Source organism: Prunus avium, chromosome 3 (assembly GCF_965620075.1).
Source record: "Prunus avium chromosome 3, drPruAviu1.hap1.1, whole genome shotgun sequence".
Classification (NCBI taxonomy): domain Eukaryota; kingdom Viridiplantae; phylum Streptophyta; class Magnoliopsida; order Rosales; family Rosaceae; genus Prunus; species Prunus avium.
Genome location: NC_142286.1, coordinates 13,089,971 through 13,107,458, shown reverse-complemented (window position 1 = coordinate 13,107,458; position 17,488 = coordinate 13,089,971). Strand labels below are relative to the sequence as shown.

General features: G+C 37.1%; 3 protein-coding genes across 4 annotated transcripts; 1 reads left to right on the top strand and 2 right to left on the bottom strand.

Annotated features, from left to right (window-relative positions):
- The first annotated feature begins 522 nt into the window (after positions 1 to 522).
- Positions 523 to 4,813, top strand: LOC110769139 (transcription factor VOZ1). 2 transcript variants are annotated; one of them, XM_021973058.2, is made up of 6 exons: positions 523 to 683; positions 781 to 851; positions 1,677 to 1,922; positions 2,039 to 2,200; positions 3,253 to 3,679; positions 3,902 to 4,813. In XM_021973058.2, the coding sequence occupies exons 3-6, from the start codon at positions 1,698 to 1,700 to the stop codon at positions 4,375 to 4,377; spliced, it is 1,290 nt and encodes a 429-aa protein (XP_021828750.1). In that variant the 5' UTR covers positions 523 to 683; positions 781 to 851; positions 1,677 to 1,697; the 3' UTR covers positions 4,378 to 4,813. The 2 variants fall into 2 exon arrangements, with proteins under 2 accessions (XP_021828750.1, XP_021828749.1); XM_021973057.2 differs by having other exon boundaries at positions 3,175 to 3,679.
- LOC110769140 (arogenate dehydrogenase 1, chloroplastic) lies at positions 3,965 to 6,972 on the bottom strand. Its single transcript, XM_021973060.2, has 2 exons — positions 6,417 to 6,972; positions 3,965 to 6,202 (listed from the first exon to the last, which is right to left on the bottom strand). Exons 1-2 carry the CDS (start codon positions 6,812 to 6,814, stop codon positions 5,305 to 5,307), a joined length of 1,296 nt encoding a protein of 431 aa, XP_021828752.2. The 5' UTR covers positions 6,815 to 6,972; the 3' UTR covers positions 3,965 to 5,304.
- Positions 6,973 to 11,795: 4,823 nt separating this feature from the next.
- LOC110769142 (acyl-coenzyme A oxidase 3, peroxisomal) lies at positions 11,796 to 17,184 on the bottom strand. The gene is made up of 13 exons (XM_021973062.2): positions 16,587 to 17,184; positions 16,024 to 16,141; positions 15,821 to 15,928; positions 15,466 to 15,638; positions 15,260 to 15,359; positions 15,087 to 15,161; positions 14,829 to 14,959; positions 14,228 to 14,363; positions 14,028 to 14,147; positions 13,110 to 13,256; positions 12,891 to 12,995; positions 12,701 to 12,802; positions 11,796 to 12,233 (listed from the first exon to the last, which is right to left on the bottom strand). Exons 1-13 carry the CDS (start codon positions 17,039 to 17,041, stop codon positions 11,985 to 11,987), a joined length of 2,019 nt encoding a protein of 672 aa, XP_021828754.1. The 5' UTR covers positions 17,042 to 17,184; the 3' UTR covers positions 11,796 to 11,984.
- Positions 17,185 to 17,488: the final 304 nt, after the last annotated feature.

The window sequence follows — 17,488 nt, the reverse complement described above, 5'->3', positions numbered from 1 at the left end:
ATTTATTTAATAGTATATGTGGACCACGTGATATCATATGAGTGAGTCTACGTGGCATATTTGTTGCCACGTCATTAGTTAACAAACTTGTTAACAGAAAGACTGACGGCATGTATGAAAATGGTAAGAAAATCAACTTTGTGTATATGACTGAGACGAAAAGAATTTTATGTATCGAACTCTAAAAGTCGATAAACTTTACTGTAGTAAAGTGAAATTACCCTCTCTTTTTTCCAATTTTAAGATTTTACTTTGTTTTTTTTATGTCTTTAATATTTATTTTTAAAATGAATGAATTCTTAATAATTTGTTGACTAAATTACCCCTCTACAACTAAAAGATCTTAGCAAAAATTAACAAAAGTTGAGGATTGTCCTTGAATTGAATCAAATTGAAACTACATAGACAAAATTGATCAAATTAACAGGAATCAAAGTGATAAAAGTGGCAAACTAGGAGAATCAAAAGAGACTTTTTGCTATTAAAAAAAAAAAAAAGTACTCTATACAATACTCACTTGAAAAAAGTCTTGAGTTAGAATTGATACACCCCTAGGGTTGGGTCATTCTCTCCTCCATTTCGAGTCGCTCCTATCCTTCTTCCATCTCGATTACAGCGGCTCCTCCTCTCCAGCGGACAATTTCCGGCGGCTGCATCTCCTCTCTTCTCCTCTTCTCCAACGGGTAAGCCTCCTTCTCCTGTCTTCTATCTCCTTAAATCTCTCTCTCTCTCTCTCTCTCTCTCTCTCTCTTAATTCGATTTTCTTCGAAATTTTGTCAGTCTCAGTGCCGTGTCTCAGTCCTCTCCAACGGGACAATTTCCGGCGGCAGATCTTCTCTCCTCTCCGACGGGTAAGCCTCCTTCTTCTCCTTCTTCTATCTCCTTAAATCTCTTTTTCTTAACTCGATTTTCTGTTATCTCTTTAACTAATTCTTGTAGTTCTCTATGATAGGAGAGGGCCGAATTGTAGTAATTTTTTCTTTCGTCATTCGAAAAACATAATTTTGTCCAAGTTTGAATCCAGAGTTCATGCTTTTTGCCTTCATCCATATGAAAGTGTTTTTGAATAGTCTATTGCCTAGAAATTATTTTAATGTCTTTTCCTCATATTGCATATATTGCCTTTAAAGATGTAAATGTAAAACCAAGTCTTTTCCTCATATTGCATATATTGCCGTTAAATATGTAAAACCATGTTTGCTACGAGTCGGAACCCAAAGTCTGCAAAACATTCAGGTAAAATCGGCGTTAATTTCTGTGCTTCTCTATGCTTTTGGTTTTCCATTCTAGGTTTTAGGGCATTCTCATGATCAAATTTCGCAACACCACCGTCTTTTTCTTTAACCACACTGATTTTTTGATCTTCAATTCGTCATCTTCTATTTGTTTTTTTCGTTTTATTTTCTGGTCATGAATTAAGCATTGGCATCTTTATTTGTTGTTTGGTGGGTGCGTAAAGAACAGAAGGAAAATAATGGAAAAGAAGAACACTTTTTCTTCATTGCAATTTGTTGAACTAGGGTTTTCTTAGTTGAAAAAGCAGCCGATCACTGTTGTCGAGTTTGGGTTTTGGGGAGGGATTGAAACACTGAACAGGGTGATGCAGTTTCTCAGCAACCCATCACTGTCTTAGTTGAAATCAATGAATTAATGCATTCTGGGTTTTTTTTTTGTAGGGATTTGAGGAGAGATTAGCAATGCTCAAGGGCTCCAAGGGCAAGTGTGAGTCTCCATCTCACAAGCTCTTGAAGGAAAAAACAAAGACTCGATTGGAAGACCTTCAAGGGATGCTCACCAATGTTCAGGCTGCCAAGAAAGAGAGTGGAACTGATGACATTGTAATCTTGGTGGAACAAGCGAATCAGATGGTTCGGGAGTGGAGGGCCGAACTCAATGAGCCATCCCCAGCATCTTCTCTACTGGTGCGTTTCCTAATTTGGTGGCCGCACCAATTTTCCGCTTTCTATTCTGTATTCTGTATCTTTTGTGTGAACTAGTGTTAGGTAGATATATAAAATTTTATATGTGAATTCTGTAGGGTGGTAGCCTTGGATCATTTTGCGAGGAGGAGTTAGCTCGGGTCTTGAAACACTTAGATGAGGAAGATGATGCAACAAGTCCATTAAAGCAATTGCCACCATCTATGCCAGAATCCGATCTTCTAAACCTTCATTCGAGTAATATGTTGGCATTTAAAGAGGTGTATATTTTTCCCTGTTGTTAATGTTATGTGTATATGACTGTTGTGCTGTATCAGCTAACTTTTCATTTGAAGTTCTTCTTTATGTGTTGTCATTTGGTCAACATAGTTTTCCCATTCTGTTTTGGAATGATTGTAAGGAAAAGATATTTTCAGCTAAATTTGACACTATATATTTCTTTGACTTATGAAGATAAATGATTACATGTCATACACCTTTCCCGACAACCAAATAGATTGAGATTTCTTCCTTCTTTCTTGGATTGTAATTGTTGATTGTCATCCTTTTTTATAACATCTTTTGCACTTCATGCTTTTGGTTTTGTTGGAGTGCCCAGAATTTGATTTTTTTTTAAGTTTTGCTCTTATTCATTGATTTGTCAGTATCATTTTATTTTATTTAATAAATTAAATTTGGTAAAGCTAATGGTCCTTGCTGTTTTCATATAAATTCTGAGAGGTAGCTTATTTAACACCCCTATATTTTAGATGTCGGATACTTGATTAAACTTTCCATTAGTTACAGTACAGCTTGATTCCTATCTACAGATATATTTTTTTGTTCTTTTTCTTTTTCATTAATTGACTTGGCAATTGTCTTATTCAAATCAATTTAGTAATAACTAAAAATCCTTTATTTTTAATGTTCGTATATTCTAAGAGGTGAATAATGCTCTAATGCAAGTGACCTGTAGTTTACTGAAGAAGTACATTTGTAATATTCAGGATATTTTGTGCAAGTTTCCTTTTTTTTTTTAAAGTCGAATGTGATACTTCCCATATTGGTTGCTTTGGCATCTAATTAATTATGAATGCTAGTAGTTCACCCAAAGTATGTGGCCGTGGAAAAGAAGATAAAAACCATGAATAACTTGAGCATATGATTTACTTTAGTATGATCGCAGAATGTAAGGGTAGGTATACTTGCGTCATGATTGATTATTCACGATCTCCCTGTGTGCCCAACTTTTCAGGAATTTTTTGTTTCTAAGGAACCTGAAGAAGATATATTTCAAGGATTTGACCAATGCTACACTGCTTCCAATTTGCAGAATACAATGATTGATAACTCAGATTTAACTACTCAATTAAAATATCATCACTTTGATTTTCATGGAGACTTAGATGAAGGGCTTTTCATTGAGGGCAACAATATCACGCAGTCTGAAGAGGATGTTGTGCCAAATGTTCTGCCAGATATATGTCCTCCAGTATCTGCTTTCTTGGGGCCAAAATGTGCTTTTTGGGAGTGTTCAAGGCCTGCATCAAATAGGTGCCAGAACTATTGCAGTAGTGGTCATGCTCTTTTGGCACTAAATGAAGGTCTTCTTGGAAGGCCTCCAATTTTGCGACCTGGAGGCATTGCTTTGAAGGATGGTTCACTTTTAGCCGCACTTAATGCTAAGACACAGGGGAAGGATGTGGGAATCCCCAATTGTGAAGGGGCTGCTACTCTAAAATGTCCATGGAATGCTCCTGGTTAGCCAGCATACTCTTTTTTTTCATTCTCAATATTGTATTTTCCTTTTTGGTTTAGCTTGTTTGTTATCCACCATGAACATTTACAGCATCTCTCACTACTATCAACCTATTTATATTTTCTGTTTGGTTTCTTTTTCCTGTTGGCAGCCATTCTTTGGTTCATTATGATGTAGCTTGTTATTTTTCTAATTTTTGACTGATTCGCTTTCAATATTGCAGAGCTATTTGATCTTTCCTTTCTTGATGGTGAAACAATTAGGGAGTGGCTTTTTTTCGGTAAGCCTAGAAGGGCCTTTGAGAGTGGAAATAGAAAGCAGAGGTCATTGCCAGACTATAACGGGCGTGGTTGGCATGAATCAAGAAAGCAGGTTATGAAGGAATTTGGGGGGCAGAAAAGGTCCTATTATATGGACCCACAGCCTTCAAGCGATAGAGAGTGGCATTTGTTTGAATATGAGGTCAACAACTCAGATGCCTGTGCACTATATAGGTTGGAGCTCAAGTTTGGCAGTGCAAAGAAAAGTCCCAAAGGAAAAGTATCAAGTGATCCGCTTGCTGATCTGCAGAAGAAGATGGGAAGGCTCACTGCTGAGGTTCCTACAGATGATGCAAGCAATGTTAAGGGGAAAGCTAGCACAAAGGCTGATGCTGGAAATGTTTTTTCTTCTCATAATCAGACAACGTCAACTACCTAAACCCTGATGTTTTGGAAATGTACATTTTGCTGAAATTCAAATTACTACATTCACCAAAACCTCTAGTGTTGTGGTTCATACAATCATATCGCCACAAATATGACCAACTATTATGGTACTTAGTTGGGAAAACTTGCCTGCATGTAAGAAGAATCTAACATTCTAGTTTGTCAAGTTTCCGCTGTGTATTGACGTATTGTTTGTGTTATTCTACCTTTTTGGGGTGGAGTGGACCTAGTGTCTTGATGCTGTCAAGTTCTCCTACGTTATGCTAGATGGTTGCAAACTGCCTCAACTTCTAACTTCTGAAAGATCTTAACCATTGGGGTGAGGTCGACAATGATGCGAATAATTTATTGTAGTAAAGTGTACAGCCTGCTAAAATTACAGTAAATTTGTGATAATGTACATAATTGCTATTTCCTTCTGTGTTTAATGCTGGTATTGTGAGTTTTTAATTTTTATTTATTCGTTTATTTTTTTAAAAAAATTTCTGTAATTTTCCGGGAGACGAGAACTTATGTTAGCCACTTTGAATACAAATGAGTAGCATAAGAAAAGATCTTTAGGATAACTCCCTATATTTTAAAGCATGTTAAAGGAAGAAATGAAAATGAAGGTAAAGGCCCACAAAAATAAAAAAATAAAAAAATAAAAGTAGAAGATGAATAATTCATGAAATGGTGGGATATCTTCTCAACACCTTATAATTTATGCATCATAATCCCTTCAAAATGAAAAATCATTTTCAGACCCAAAAAAAAAAAACTAACACTTCAAGGAAGCAAAATGGAGCTTCCATTTACTATTTTACTCTAACAAACGATACAACACATCTCCAAGTCAGCAGCAAAAGGGCGGGACAACCAAAAAAACCTCCAACAACTTGAACTCACTCATGCCTTCAGATAATGGTTTATGTCTTCTTTACTGCATAACTTGAGACTTATCTGGTGTTTCCTCAAAAATTTGATTATGAATAACACCATGCAAACGCCTAAAAAGCTGCTTCTTTAATGATTCAAAAGCCATGTCCAACATTTTTAGCTGTTCCATTGCATTCATATTGTACAGGAACAACCCATAGTAGAGATCAAAGCTATCTCCTGCCGTAGTCTCCACCAAACTCAACAAAGTCTTGTAACCATTTGTGTCGACTGCTGTCGATTTCAAACCCAACTTTCCCAGAACCCTTCCCACAGTGTGTGTAATGAATTGTGACGCTGCTGCATGCGTATCATGTTCTATGCAAGACATTTCAACCATTTTGCACCCTTCCCGTGCAAATATGTCCAGAAATTTGTTGCACCGTGATACTCTTGATTCGTCACCTCCAACCCTGACCTTGTCGTAAACAAAAGGAAGACCATTCCACCCATTTTTACCACTCTCTGGTCCAAACATAGGATGTGTACAGAGTATATCACAATCCAGCGGCAAATTTTGAAGTAACAGATTTTTTGGAAATTCTTTTACCGAAAGAACATCAACAAACAAAGTATTCTTCTTCAACCTTTGTAATGGCAATGACCTAAGGACTTTCTCAGTTGAAAGAATGGAAGTACAAATCAGTACTACTTCTGGAAGCTTTTCGAAAAGATCCTCTGCATTGGAGAAGTAAGAAACCCCTAATTTTTGAGCCACATCGGTGCAATCCGATCGAGAGTAGGCTAGAACTAAATGGCCTTGACGTACCATTGTTTTAGCGAGGAACTGACTAAAGTTTCCAAAACCAACAATTGCAATCTTGAGCGTTGAGTTGTTGTCAACAAAACGATCTGAAATCTGTGCTTTGTGGTCCTGTGGCTGAGCAGCATTCTGCCATCTGAAAAATATAAGTAAAATTATTTGTTAACAAATCACTGACATTAGCTACAAAAGTTTTAAAGTAGGTGTAGCAACATGGATCTTCTTTTATAGTAAGAAAATTATTATAAGATCTCTAATCCTTTAACAAATTTCTAATTATAAGATACTGTTGTTTTGGATCTGATATTTATTTTGGTTTTGTTTATTACAAGAGGTCATTGGAACTTTACCTCATAGCTTTTGATGTTGAAGAAGATACCAATGCAGTTCCTTGTTGATCTTCCTGCAAAGGTGCTGCTACTTTATCTGCATTGCCATTGCCAAACAATTGGTTTCCCACAAACTGGTGCAAATACCCAAAAAGCTGATTCTTCAGGGCATCAAAAGCCAAGCCCAACCTCTCCAATATCTCCAAAGCATTTTCGTTGTGCATAAACAACTCATAATACAAATCAAAGCTATCCCCAGAAGATGTATTCTCCACCAAACCCAACAATGCCTCATACCCTTTTGTGTTTATCGGCGTAGACTCCAATTTCAACGCCCCCAACACCCTCCCAACTGTGAGAGTGATAAACTGAGAAGCCGCAGCGTAATTGTGGTGCTCAGCACAGCTCATCTCCATCATTCTAATTCTAAACTCCTGTTTCTCAAAAATGCTTAAGATCTCGTGGCACTATGAAATCCCCAAAGTGAATAGCGGCGATTTTGATTTTGAGGGCTTTGGGCTTGAGAAATAGTTGAGTCTTTCGGAGTTGCCAGAGTAGGAGAGAGGGTGTTTCAATTTTTTTAAGTCCCAGCCGCCAACTTATGCAGTACGGACATTCAATCAGGCTGAAGCCTCGCAGTGTTTGACACGCGGACACGTGGACACACCCTAAACCCTACACGCCACTTGGATATGGTCAATGATCAAGACACTTTGGGCTCGTTTGGTACACCGTATTAGACTTCGGATATGAGTAAATAGTCCATGTCAGGTGTTTGGTGTCAACTTGTATTATTTAATTACCTGACTATTTTATACGGGTTGGGCTTTTAATACTCTCCTTACCTGACTAACTAATACAACCCACACACTCCGGTTTAGATAATACACGCTTAATTATACGGCTAGAGAAAAAGAACACGCGTTCTACGAGAAAAATCAGACGCTGTTAAGACACTTTTGGACACGGTCAACAGAATTCAACACAATACAAGGACCATTTTGGAAATTTTAAAACAAAAACTGGGGTCACAACATAGTTATTGAAACAGTTGTGAGCAAATTTGAAATAGTTTCAAAAAGTGGGCTTTTCTTCTCTCCCAGCTAGCTGCATCTTTCATGAAAAAACCTAGCTTTTCTTCTCTCCCTCTCCACATATTCTTTCTTCTCATCTTATTTTAAATTAGGCTTTTTATCACAAATGGTCCTTGACGTTTATGAAATTATCACGAATGGTCCTTAAGGTTTTTTGTGACACTAATAGTCCTTAACGTTTGGACTTTTTATCACAAATGGTCCCTGCCGTAAAAAATTCTGTTAAGTGTATGATGTGGAAGATAAGTGGAGCCCACATGTTCAATCACATCGTGACATGTGGATTAAATAAATAAATAAATATTTTTTTTTATGAAAATCCATTAAAAAACCATTTAGCCTCTCTCTCTCTCTCTCTCTCTCTCTCTCTCTCCCTCTTTTACCTCCATTAAAAAAAAAAAGGTAAAAAACGTACAGAAGTTTCACATATGTGGACCTCTTTTATATGTGGAAGCAGAGAGATTCTTCCTTTTAAAGCTTATAACATATTTTGTGTGGAAACACAAGCACCACCTTCCTTCTCTCCCTCTCGCTCTTTTACCTCTCAATCTATCTCTGTAACTCTGTTTCCGATTAACAAAAGATGTCCAATAACGAAGAGCCTGTGGAGGAAACAAATGGGGATTCATTTCACATAGTGAAGCAGGGTTTGAAAGATCGATCTAAGGTATGGCCAAATTTGAATGGTTTTTTAATGGATTTTCATCAAAAAAATATTTATTTATTTATTTAATCCACATGTCACGATGTGATTGGACATGTGGGCTCCACTTATCTTCCACATCATACACTTAACAGAATTTTTGACGGCAGGGACCATTTGTGATAAAAAGTCCAAACGTTAAGGACTATTAGTGTCACAAAAAAACCTCAAGGACCATTCGTGATAATTTCGTAAATGTCAAGGACCATTTGTGATAAAAAGCCTTTAAATTATTTGAAGTCGAAGCATCAATAAATGCTTACGAACTACTCTAGGTGAGGCGAGGGTCTTAATTTAAAAAAAAAAAATCAGTTTTATCATATTTCTAGCTTCAATTTTTTGTTTAAATATTTTTTTTGTAGCAGAGCTGATATTTTTGTGTTTACCCGTTTTGATGTAGTTCTTGTGATGGTAAGGTAAAGTTCTCCATTGACCCGAAAACCATTGATGGTCAACAAGTCAACTTTCTTTTTGTGTGCAAGCATGCCACTGTTAACGATTAAAAATCTTAAAAGACAATGAAATGTAATAACTTGCGCCCCAAGCTATTGGCTTTGATAAAGTGATTGTGAATTTGGGTGAGGAATATCTCCCAAGTAAGTTCTTTTCTCATCTCAGACAGGTGAGGGCTTTACAATTTCCCAAAGTAAAACTAGTAAGTCTAGCCAAAAATGAATGTTGAAAATAAATTAAAACTAGTTCAAAGAGAACTGTTTATTACACAATTTAGACAAAAGAGAAATGCCAAATCCGGAAGAACATCAAAACATTGGGCTTCGATTTCTACTTGGATTGTTGTTTGTGACTCAGGCTGGACTGGATATATCTATGCTGGAATTGCACGTCAGCACCTTCAACTAATAGGGATTAGCTGGAAATCAATACCAATGTTGAGATTGGCAGAGCTTTAATCAAATTTAGCCATGGAGAGGCTTATCGAGTGGACAGAACTGAGATCTCTTTAGTCTGGACTGGATTGGAAGTGGCTAGATTGGCAATTGATGGCCTGGAACTACGCTTCATTACCTGTTTTTGCTTGACTGTGAATCACCCAAGGGCTATTCTGGTGATTCTAATACATCAAGATACCTCTGGAAATTTGTTGAGGTTTTCATATTATGAAAAACCTGAACTCCACTTGATTCACCTGTTCTGAACTAAATTTGTAATGAGAGAAAAATCTTGTTTCCTTTGTGAACTACTTCTTTGAGCTGAACTGAAGTCAGAAGACTGAGTTCTGCCTGTTTTGTCATAAGCTAGATGGCTTTTACAAACCAGAGAGCTTGATTGCTTCAGAGTCTAAAAACTTTTGAGATCGTGTGATCTTCCTTAATTTTGTCAGTATGACTGAGAGTTTTTTGTTTTGATTGGATTTTTTTGTTGTTGTCCTTGATCCAGTTCACATCCTTCTATATTTATATGAAATCTGCATGGGTGATTATTCCTTAATATCTGGAGGACACTCGCTAAGAGGTTTCTTTGCTCCAACGAAAAAGGGTAGTAGTTATTCTGACAAGAAAAGTCCCCATCAAGAGTGACCTTCTGACAACCAACTCACTTATTTCTTGTTCGTCTCTTGTAAATCAAGTTTGTGTTGATGAGACCCTCACGAGTATGGGAAGGAAACTTGGCACTCTTTTTCTGGCATTTAATGGTTATGGGAAGTGGTTTTTGATTTCACCTTTCTACCAACTCCCTTGCATATCCTCTGCCCTTTTTTCCTGTTGACGTTTTGTCATTGGGATCACGTGGGTATTGTGGAGAGAAAAATCCTCCCCTTTATCTGCTGATCTGATCTTTGAATTAATCAACTGTGATTGATCAAACCTTGAGCCCTTGGAAAAAACTAGAAGCTGGGTATAATTTAAACCACTTAAATTTGGCTTTTTCAGATTAAATCACCATTAATGGTAATTAACCTGTGAAAAATTATTTTGTAATTAGTTTGAAATGGTCTGGGCTTCTAAAACATCTTGGGCTAACTTTCAATTTTGGTAAAACAAAGTCCAAACCCATGTCCATGATATGGCCCAGTACCCAGATGGGCTGGGGCGTGAAAATTAGGCCCAAACATTTTGGTTAACTAAAGATATTGATAACAATTTGGTCGTGCGAGAAGCATCTGTTTGAGTGGGTAATTCATTCACTTTGTTTCTTTCTTTTCTTTTTTTATGCTAAGCCAATTCTTATTTCATGAGGTGAGAAATCGTTTTATGTGTTAATAAATATGTATATAGTGCTTTATTGTGATGAGCAATGCTAATTCAAATGAGGCCTCCTCTCATGCTCAATCATATTTTGTGGTGCATTAATTATTATGTATAAATTATGAATATAAGTACTTTGTTTTGTTTTATTGTATTATGACATTGAAGTATTGAGTATGAATTATTTTTAATATAAGTATATACTATTATAATTTTATTATGATTTATTATTATTTTAATTATCGTGTCCGAGCCGTGTCTGTGTTCTAGTTTTTTGAGACTTTCCGTGTTGTTATGTTGCCGTGTCACGTTTTCGTGTCCCCGTATTCATGCCCATGCAACATAGCTGCCAACTCTCATTCTCATTAGCTTGTATAATTATCTGATATTATTTGTAGGGGCATTCTCCAATAAGTATTTAAGTTAAGGATTGGTAACATTCTTCTAATCTTGACCGTTAGATTGCATCTAAGAGACTACCAACACATTTAATGAATGCAATCCAACACCCAAGAATAGAAGTGTGTAACCAATCTTTAACATAAAATACTTATTGAAGAATCTCTCATTATTTGTATATTAGGAAAGATGGTTTGCCAACGCGTCTAGCATAGTGAAAAACAGTATGTACTTGCAGACTAGTGGTCTCAGATTCGAACCCTCATAACACTTTGATACGTCTAAAAAAAATCTACCTCCACCTTCCTAACTTCGGGCCAAAAAAGAAAAAGAAAAATTGGGAGAGCTTTTGGTCTTAGAAATGCAAAATCATAATACTTACCAACCATTCTCTCAACGATGTCCTATGTACTTACCAAACAAATTTGACAAAATTATGATTTTGAACACTTTTTTTTAAAGACATTTCTTATTGAGAGGGGGCATAACATACTAAACTCACACACACTACACAAATACTAGAACTCGAACCCAGAACCCAGCACCTTTCCTGGGGAAGCAATAGCTCCAAACAACTATACTAGTGGGTGCTTTGCTGATTTTAAACACTAAGGTAATTACATCTACTTTATTAATTATTACAATTTAATGACAATAGTTTTTGTTGTTGCCAATGTTAGGAAGGGGAGAGAGGGTGGGGGAAAACTAACACACATCAGTACCATGAGGACTTGAACTCAGAACCACTTGGGAGCACACCAAAGGCTTGTGCTAATCCAACTGACACCCCCATTGGTTTTAATCACAGTAGTTTAATTTCATGCATGGAAGTTTGATTCCAAGTTTGCAACTTTTTGAACCCCATTGACTAAAGGGGAAACCTACTAGCTGCGTGATAAATTCGACAGAATCCAAAATACTTCATATGACAGAGTCATGATAGTTTGGTTTGATTGACGTAGGTGGAACAGCATAAATTGCTTCATCATACTTGATCTGATGAAAAATATAAAGAACGAACACATTTATTATTAAATGATTTTGGAGTTGATGCCATCTATAATTTATAAAATTAAATGACATACAGGATTACTTATTACACAACTAATTCTAATAGTTCCGCACACGAAATGTGTTTTCTTCAATTAAAAATCAGGTATGAGGGAGGGATAAACTGAGACTTGTGCTAGTGCCGAACTGAAGACCACGAATTTGCATCAATCCAGTTAAAAGCTATAGGACTCAGAAAAGCATCAGGGATGCCAAAGGAACTGACCAAGGCAAGTGCATGCGGTCGCAGTTCACCACACAGTCTGCTTACTTCTTTCCTCACAGCAGCAACATTATCAGTTGATAAGTACCCAAATCGGAGGAACGCCGGGTCTTCTTCCAGGCAAATCAATGCATACATGGACCTCAACATAGCTAAGACATTCTGCAGCCGAAACGAATATGTAATCAATAACTGGATTTAATTCACCTTCTCAAAATAATTTTATAGCTTCTGGAAATTGATTAGTAACAGACATTTCATACAGGAAAGTATTCCAAACATTACAATGGGGAAAGTAACTTCAATACAGACAGTCTACTAAGAAACCCTAATTTAATTCTCCTGTTAACTCAATAGTCAGGCTGCAAAAGAAGTAAGGCAGATTGTTGATTTCTGATGGAACACAAGGCATGATTTTTTTATTTTTTTGACTCAGACACAACAAAACCTGAGCATATGTTCTATTTCCCATCTATGAATCTAAACCACTTTCCAACCCATCTCCCACTCAAAGCCAATTTATGACAGCATATCCTACTCCTTTAGTCATAGGAAATTCAGATCTTCAGACTAAATCATCAAGAAGTGTCATGTCAGACACAATGTCAAAAACAGTTCCTAGGAATTACCTTCAATGAACCAGAAGGTACACCTGCCTCAGCATCTAGGAGGGTTTGCAATATTGTTCGATCTGAGAAAGCTCTGCCTAGATCTTGGGCAAGTTGATAACTCTGGTACAAGAAAAAGTGAAGAAAATTGTGAGTCTAGAGAGAGAGAGAAAGAGTAGAGTAGTTTTAGTGAAGGGAAGACACCGCTCACCAGAATGACCGAGTATTCTTTGCTTTCTCCCTGTTTTTGACGTTCTGACACTTCCATAGCAAAGCGATTCAGTAGATCTCGCTCTCTTAAGCAGAAAGCATCCATCTGATGTACACAAGAAGTTACAATATTTAAAGTTTTACCGATCAACTAATGTAAAAATCTATGCATCCAATAGGATTTGAAGATGCACCAAGTGTTTGAAAAAAATTAGATCACCTGGAATTGGCTACTCTGGAGGGTAGAACTTGTAAGTTGAGATGGAATGACAGGACAAGGTTTATTCATGTGTTCTAATCCCAAAGCTTTAAATGGTTTACTTCTCTTTTGAGCGGCTATATACTCCGCAAGAAGTGCTTTGCTGACCTGAGTTAAAACCCACAAATTTCCACTGCTTTAGATAGAATTCTGATGAATGGTAAAAGTCACAAACAATACTTTTTTTTTTCAGAGACTAAATGAATGCTTATCTACTATAATATTGCCACCAATTATCCCTACGTCCATTAAATTTTTGATAAATATATCATGCTTATATAATGGACCATTGCCATCATTTATCCATAGGTCCATTAAACCTTAGATAAGTATATCCTTACTCCCTACTCAAATAAAATATTACCCGAGGAGATTCAAATTACAAAAACATTTTACCATTGATGATGCATGGGTTGATCCACTCTATAATTGCATGTTAACTGGGCAACATAGAAAAATGACGGGTATAGTGACAATTTCTAAGTTTATAACAAAACAGTTACACAAACTAGCCAAAATTTAGCGTGGTGTTCACTGAACCTAGGCAAGAAAACGTTTCCGCATTTGTGTTATATATGTATACACACACACACACACATATGTTACCTTACCAGCACGTTGTTTTATGCAAAAATAGATAATCAATTTCAAAGTAATAAATTGGACTGGATATAAAATAATGTCCATCCAAGAAGGCCATCCCTATTCTAAAGTTAAGTACATGTCAAAAGTCTATTATATAACAAGTTTTGCACACACCACAGCTCACATCAGATGTTTTAGTTTATTTTTGAGAAAATTTTTCTTCAGTTGCTAGCAATTCATATCTCAACAGAAAAACATGCATTTTGAAAAGAAGACTATAATACTTGACGCTACCTGCTGCATCAGAACATTGTTGTCCCCCTCAAAAGTGGACTGCACATCATATTCACCTTTGAGAGGACCAATACGGTTTTCAGTCTTCAGACCTTGCCCTCCACAGGCTTCACGGCATTCCTGATATTTATGTCAACAACTTTCAGCAAGGCCAAATATAACAATAACTTTAACTTGCATTTTAGATTCCAGTTCCTGACCTGAAGAGTTCGCATGTTATGCCAGGTCAGTGTAGCTTTGAATGCACTAGAAACAACATGGATGGTTTTGCTCAATTCAGGCGTCCGCTTAACATAGATCATTTTTAAGTGATTTGCAGCAAAACTCATAGCATATCTGAAGCACATGAGAAATTAAAATATTAGTAAGAACACAGGATTAAAAAAGTGGCTTATATGCTTAATGGAACAACATTTCACAGTGCCAATAATTTGACCACCAATAGTTGACCATTTGTACCAAATTTTAGGGAAGGGATCAGGAAGCACAGGATCTAGGAGAAAAATATCTATTATTTACTAATTTTATTTAAAACATGTGACACCAAAAATAAAGCAACTTCGGGAATTTGTCTGAACCATCAGTTTTGTTACAATAGTAGCAAATACACTAGTAAGTTGACTGTATCCACCATCTAAGTGCATGAAATCTATTATAGAAACGGTGATGGGAATAAGAATTTAATTGGAAATGAAAATCCAATGATTTTACACTGACAGTATCGATTTGACTCGTGCAAAAGCTGTTATTTCAACAAGTTCCTATTAAACTGAGACACGAAAAATGCTACAGAATTCTTACGTCTTTGCAAGAAGAGGCAAAAGCCGCTGTTGATGACTAGGGTAGTCGAGCAATAGGACTTCAGGCCCTTTTGGCGTAACAGAAAAGGCCCGCCTTGTCAGTGAGTACCTTATGGCTATTGCTAAACTTATCTGATCAGAGGGAAATAAATAATTCTATCAAGGATGAAAATTCTGGTAAGAGATATCTGCAATCCCTAACCCTAAAAATACGTAGACGCAAGAATGATTAATTGTCATCATGCTTATGACCAATTACCTGTGATGAGTAAATTGCACCAACTGCTATCGTTACACGACCAGATGTTAATGGAGCCAAGAATGCTGCAAATCTCTGAATGACAAGAAAAAAACAGAGGATGATAATAAAAGGAGAGAACTTCTTTTGCTAAACAAAAGGAAGACATATATATCCATCTTGAATAGAACTACCTGATCTGGGTCTTTTATTGCACTCAGATATTGCCCATCTAGAGAAACATCAGCCACTGAATTTAACAAATTTTCCCTGGGGATTCGAACGTTGTCAAACCTGAAAAGACATTTCTAAATCCTCTAAGTCACACGTTGAAACTTACAGAAATCTGTAATTGACATTAATAGTGAAATGAAATGAAAACTAGAAACATGAACCTTACCATATTCGACCATTATCAACACCATTTAACCCAATTTTATGACCACAGTCAGCAATACGAATGTTTGGACAGATGTTACCATTTGCATCCCGGATCTGGGCTATAAAAGCATGGACACCTTGGTTTTTCCCAGATATATTGAGTTGTGAAAAGACTATTGTGTGTGTGGCATGCTAAGCATCAACAACAAAAGCACTATATCAGTGTACAGACAGCACAGGAGGAGGAACTTTATAAGGAATTCAGCAGTGATGTGAAGTATAAATAAGGGCAAGAAATTAAAAAAAATACACTTTTTTTTAATGTGATCCTTGCATTATAGAAAAGACAGAAAAAAAAAAGGGGTGATCCTTACATTAGCTGCTCCTCCAATCCAATACTTCTGAGCTGATTCACAAGGAGTATTAATGACAAATTCTCCAGTATTTGAATCATAAGTGGTGACTGTTTCAATTCCTCGAACCTGAAAACATCAGTGAAAACTTAGCAAAAGAGTATGCAAACATCCATCTACAGGCCTGAGAATGCAGACCAAATGACTGAACAACCTGAACATACATTACTCCCATGCCCCAACTCTGACATTGCAAAGCAACCCTTGATTGTATAATTCTCAGTGTCCCTCAGCCACTTGTCGTGATGGCGCTTTGTGCCGAAAAACTGAATGGCACCACCCCTGAAATTCATCAATGAACATAAAACCTAATAATAAATGAACTCCTTCCTTGACATTCCAACCAAATCAACAAATTAGCCACTTTTGTAGAGGTCAAAGGTTAGTTCCCATTATACCAAATAAAAAATAATGCCATTCTTTCAGTTTTCTTGTGGTCCTCACCCCCCACCCCACCCCCGCCCCCCGGGGGTGTTCGGCTCATTACGAAAGTGACAATTTAAGCTTCAATTCATTGACATTGAGATCAATAAGAACTACGAATTTATTTCCAATTTCAATAAAATGTAACGCAACCAATAGTCTTTACCTCAGTTAAGATGGACTACGCCACCATACTCAGAAAACGAAAAAATACACGTACAAGTCTAAAGGAGTCATGTTGAGCAATAAAAAAAAAAGGATAAAACAAGCAAAAACAAATGTGATATAAACCAAATTCCCATACCACAAAAAGAAATGGACACCGAGCTTCACAGCAAGGGAGTGATCATAAATCCCAATAACCTCATGCAACGCAAGCTTTCTCAACTCAGCTTCGACCCCTTTCTCCGTAAGCCAACCTTCGAAAACCCCACGATCCAACAAGTAGGCAATTCGCTTCATGGTCATCTCTCTCTGCTGCTCCATGCTTTGGTTGTAGTCAGGCGAGACAAATACTCGGCCACCGGCCTCTCTGGGATTAAACAGCTTGCTCTGCTTCATCAGCCCAAAGAGCCAGTCCCGGTCCTCAAGATTGTGGGCGTCCAGGAGCTTGCGCATCTCCGTGGTATCGAATTCGAAGGGCTCGGAGAGCTCAGGAGGAGAAAAGCCGACGCATGGGTTGGGGGAGAGAGGCGAGGACATAGAAGATTGGTTGATATGATTCGAGAGGACTTGGGTTCGCCATGTGACGCGATCCATGGGTGGAGGAATTTCAGGGTTAGGGTTAAGGATAGGAATTTTTGCAGAGAGAAAGAGAGTCAATTTGTGTGTGTGTGTGAAATTAAGGTAGACGATGATGGAGAGAGAGAGAGAGAAGGGTAGTTGGAATTTACGCGCGTAAGTTCGGTATGGGTAGGCGAAGAGCACACTTCAGATCTACCTCATGAAAACGCCGTCGTTTAGTCATGACAGAGAAAAGGAGAAGCGATAAAATTCCAACTGCCCCGGACGCGTGGAAGACATTGAGAGTATAATGTGTTCTACTATGTCAAAACGAGAGAAGATCACCTGTCCCCAAATTAGAGCATTTCCACTCATTTGTCATAGCAAAGACTTGCTTAGTTAGATCTAGTTATGGGTATTATTGGAAAAAATTTGAGTATTTTAAGTAGAAAAATAAAGGAAAGAGTTGTAGACGATTTAAAA

Coding starts and splice junctions, on each gene's coding strand:
- LOC110769139 (XM_021973057.2), top strand. CDS start 1,698: ATGCTCAAGGGCTCCAAGGGCAAGTGTGAGTCTCCATCTCACAAGCTC. Junction 1,923..2,038: donor CCCCAGCATCTTCTCTACTG/GTGCGTTTCCTA, acceptor TGAATTCTGTAG/GGTGGTAGCCTTGGATCATT. Junction 2,201..3,174: donor ATATGTTGGCATTTAAAGAG/GTGTATATTTTT, acceptor CCAACTTTTCAG/GAATTTTTTGTTTCTAAGGA.
- LOC110769140 (XM_021973060.2), bottom strand. CDS start 6,814: ATGATGGAGATGAGCTGTGCTGAGCACCACAATTACGCTGCGGCTTCT. Junction 6,203..6,416: donor TCAACATCAAAAGCTATGAG/GTAAAGTTCCAA, acceptor TATATTTTTCAG/ATGGCAGAATGCTGCTCAGC.
- LOC110769142 (XM_021973062.2), bottom strand. CDS start 17,041: ATGGATCGCGTCACATGGCGAACCCAAGTCCTCTCGAATCATATCAAC. Junction 15,639..15,820: donor GGATTGGAGGAGCAGCTAAT/GTAAGGATCACC, acceptor GTTGATGCTTAG/CATGCCACACACACAATAGT. Junction 13,257..14,027: donor ACAATGTTCTGATGCAGCAG/GTAGCGTCAAGT, acceptor GTTTTAACTCAG/GTCAGCAAAGCACTTCTTGC.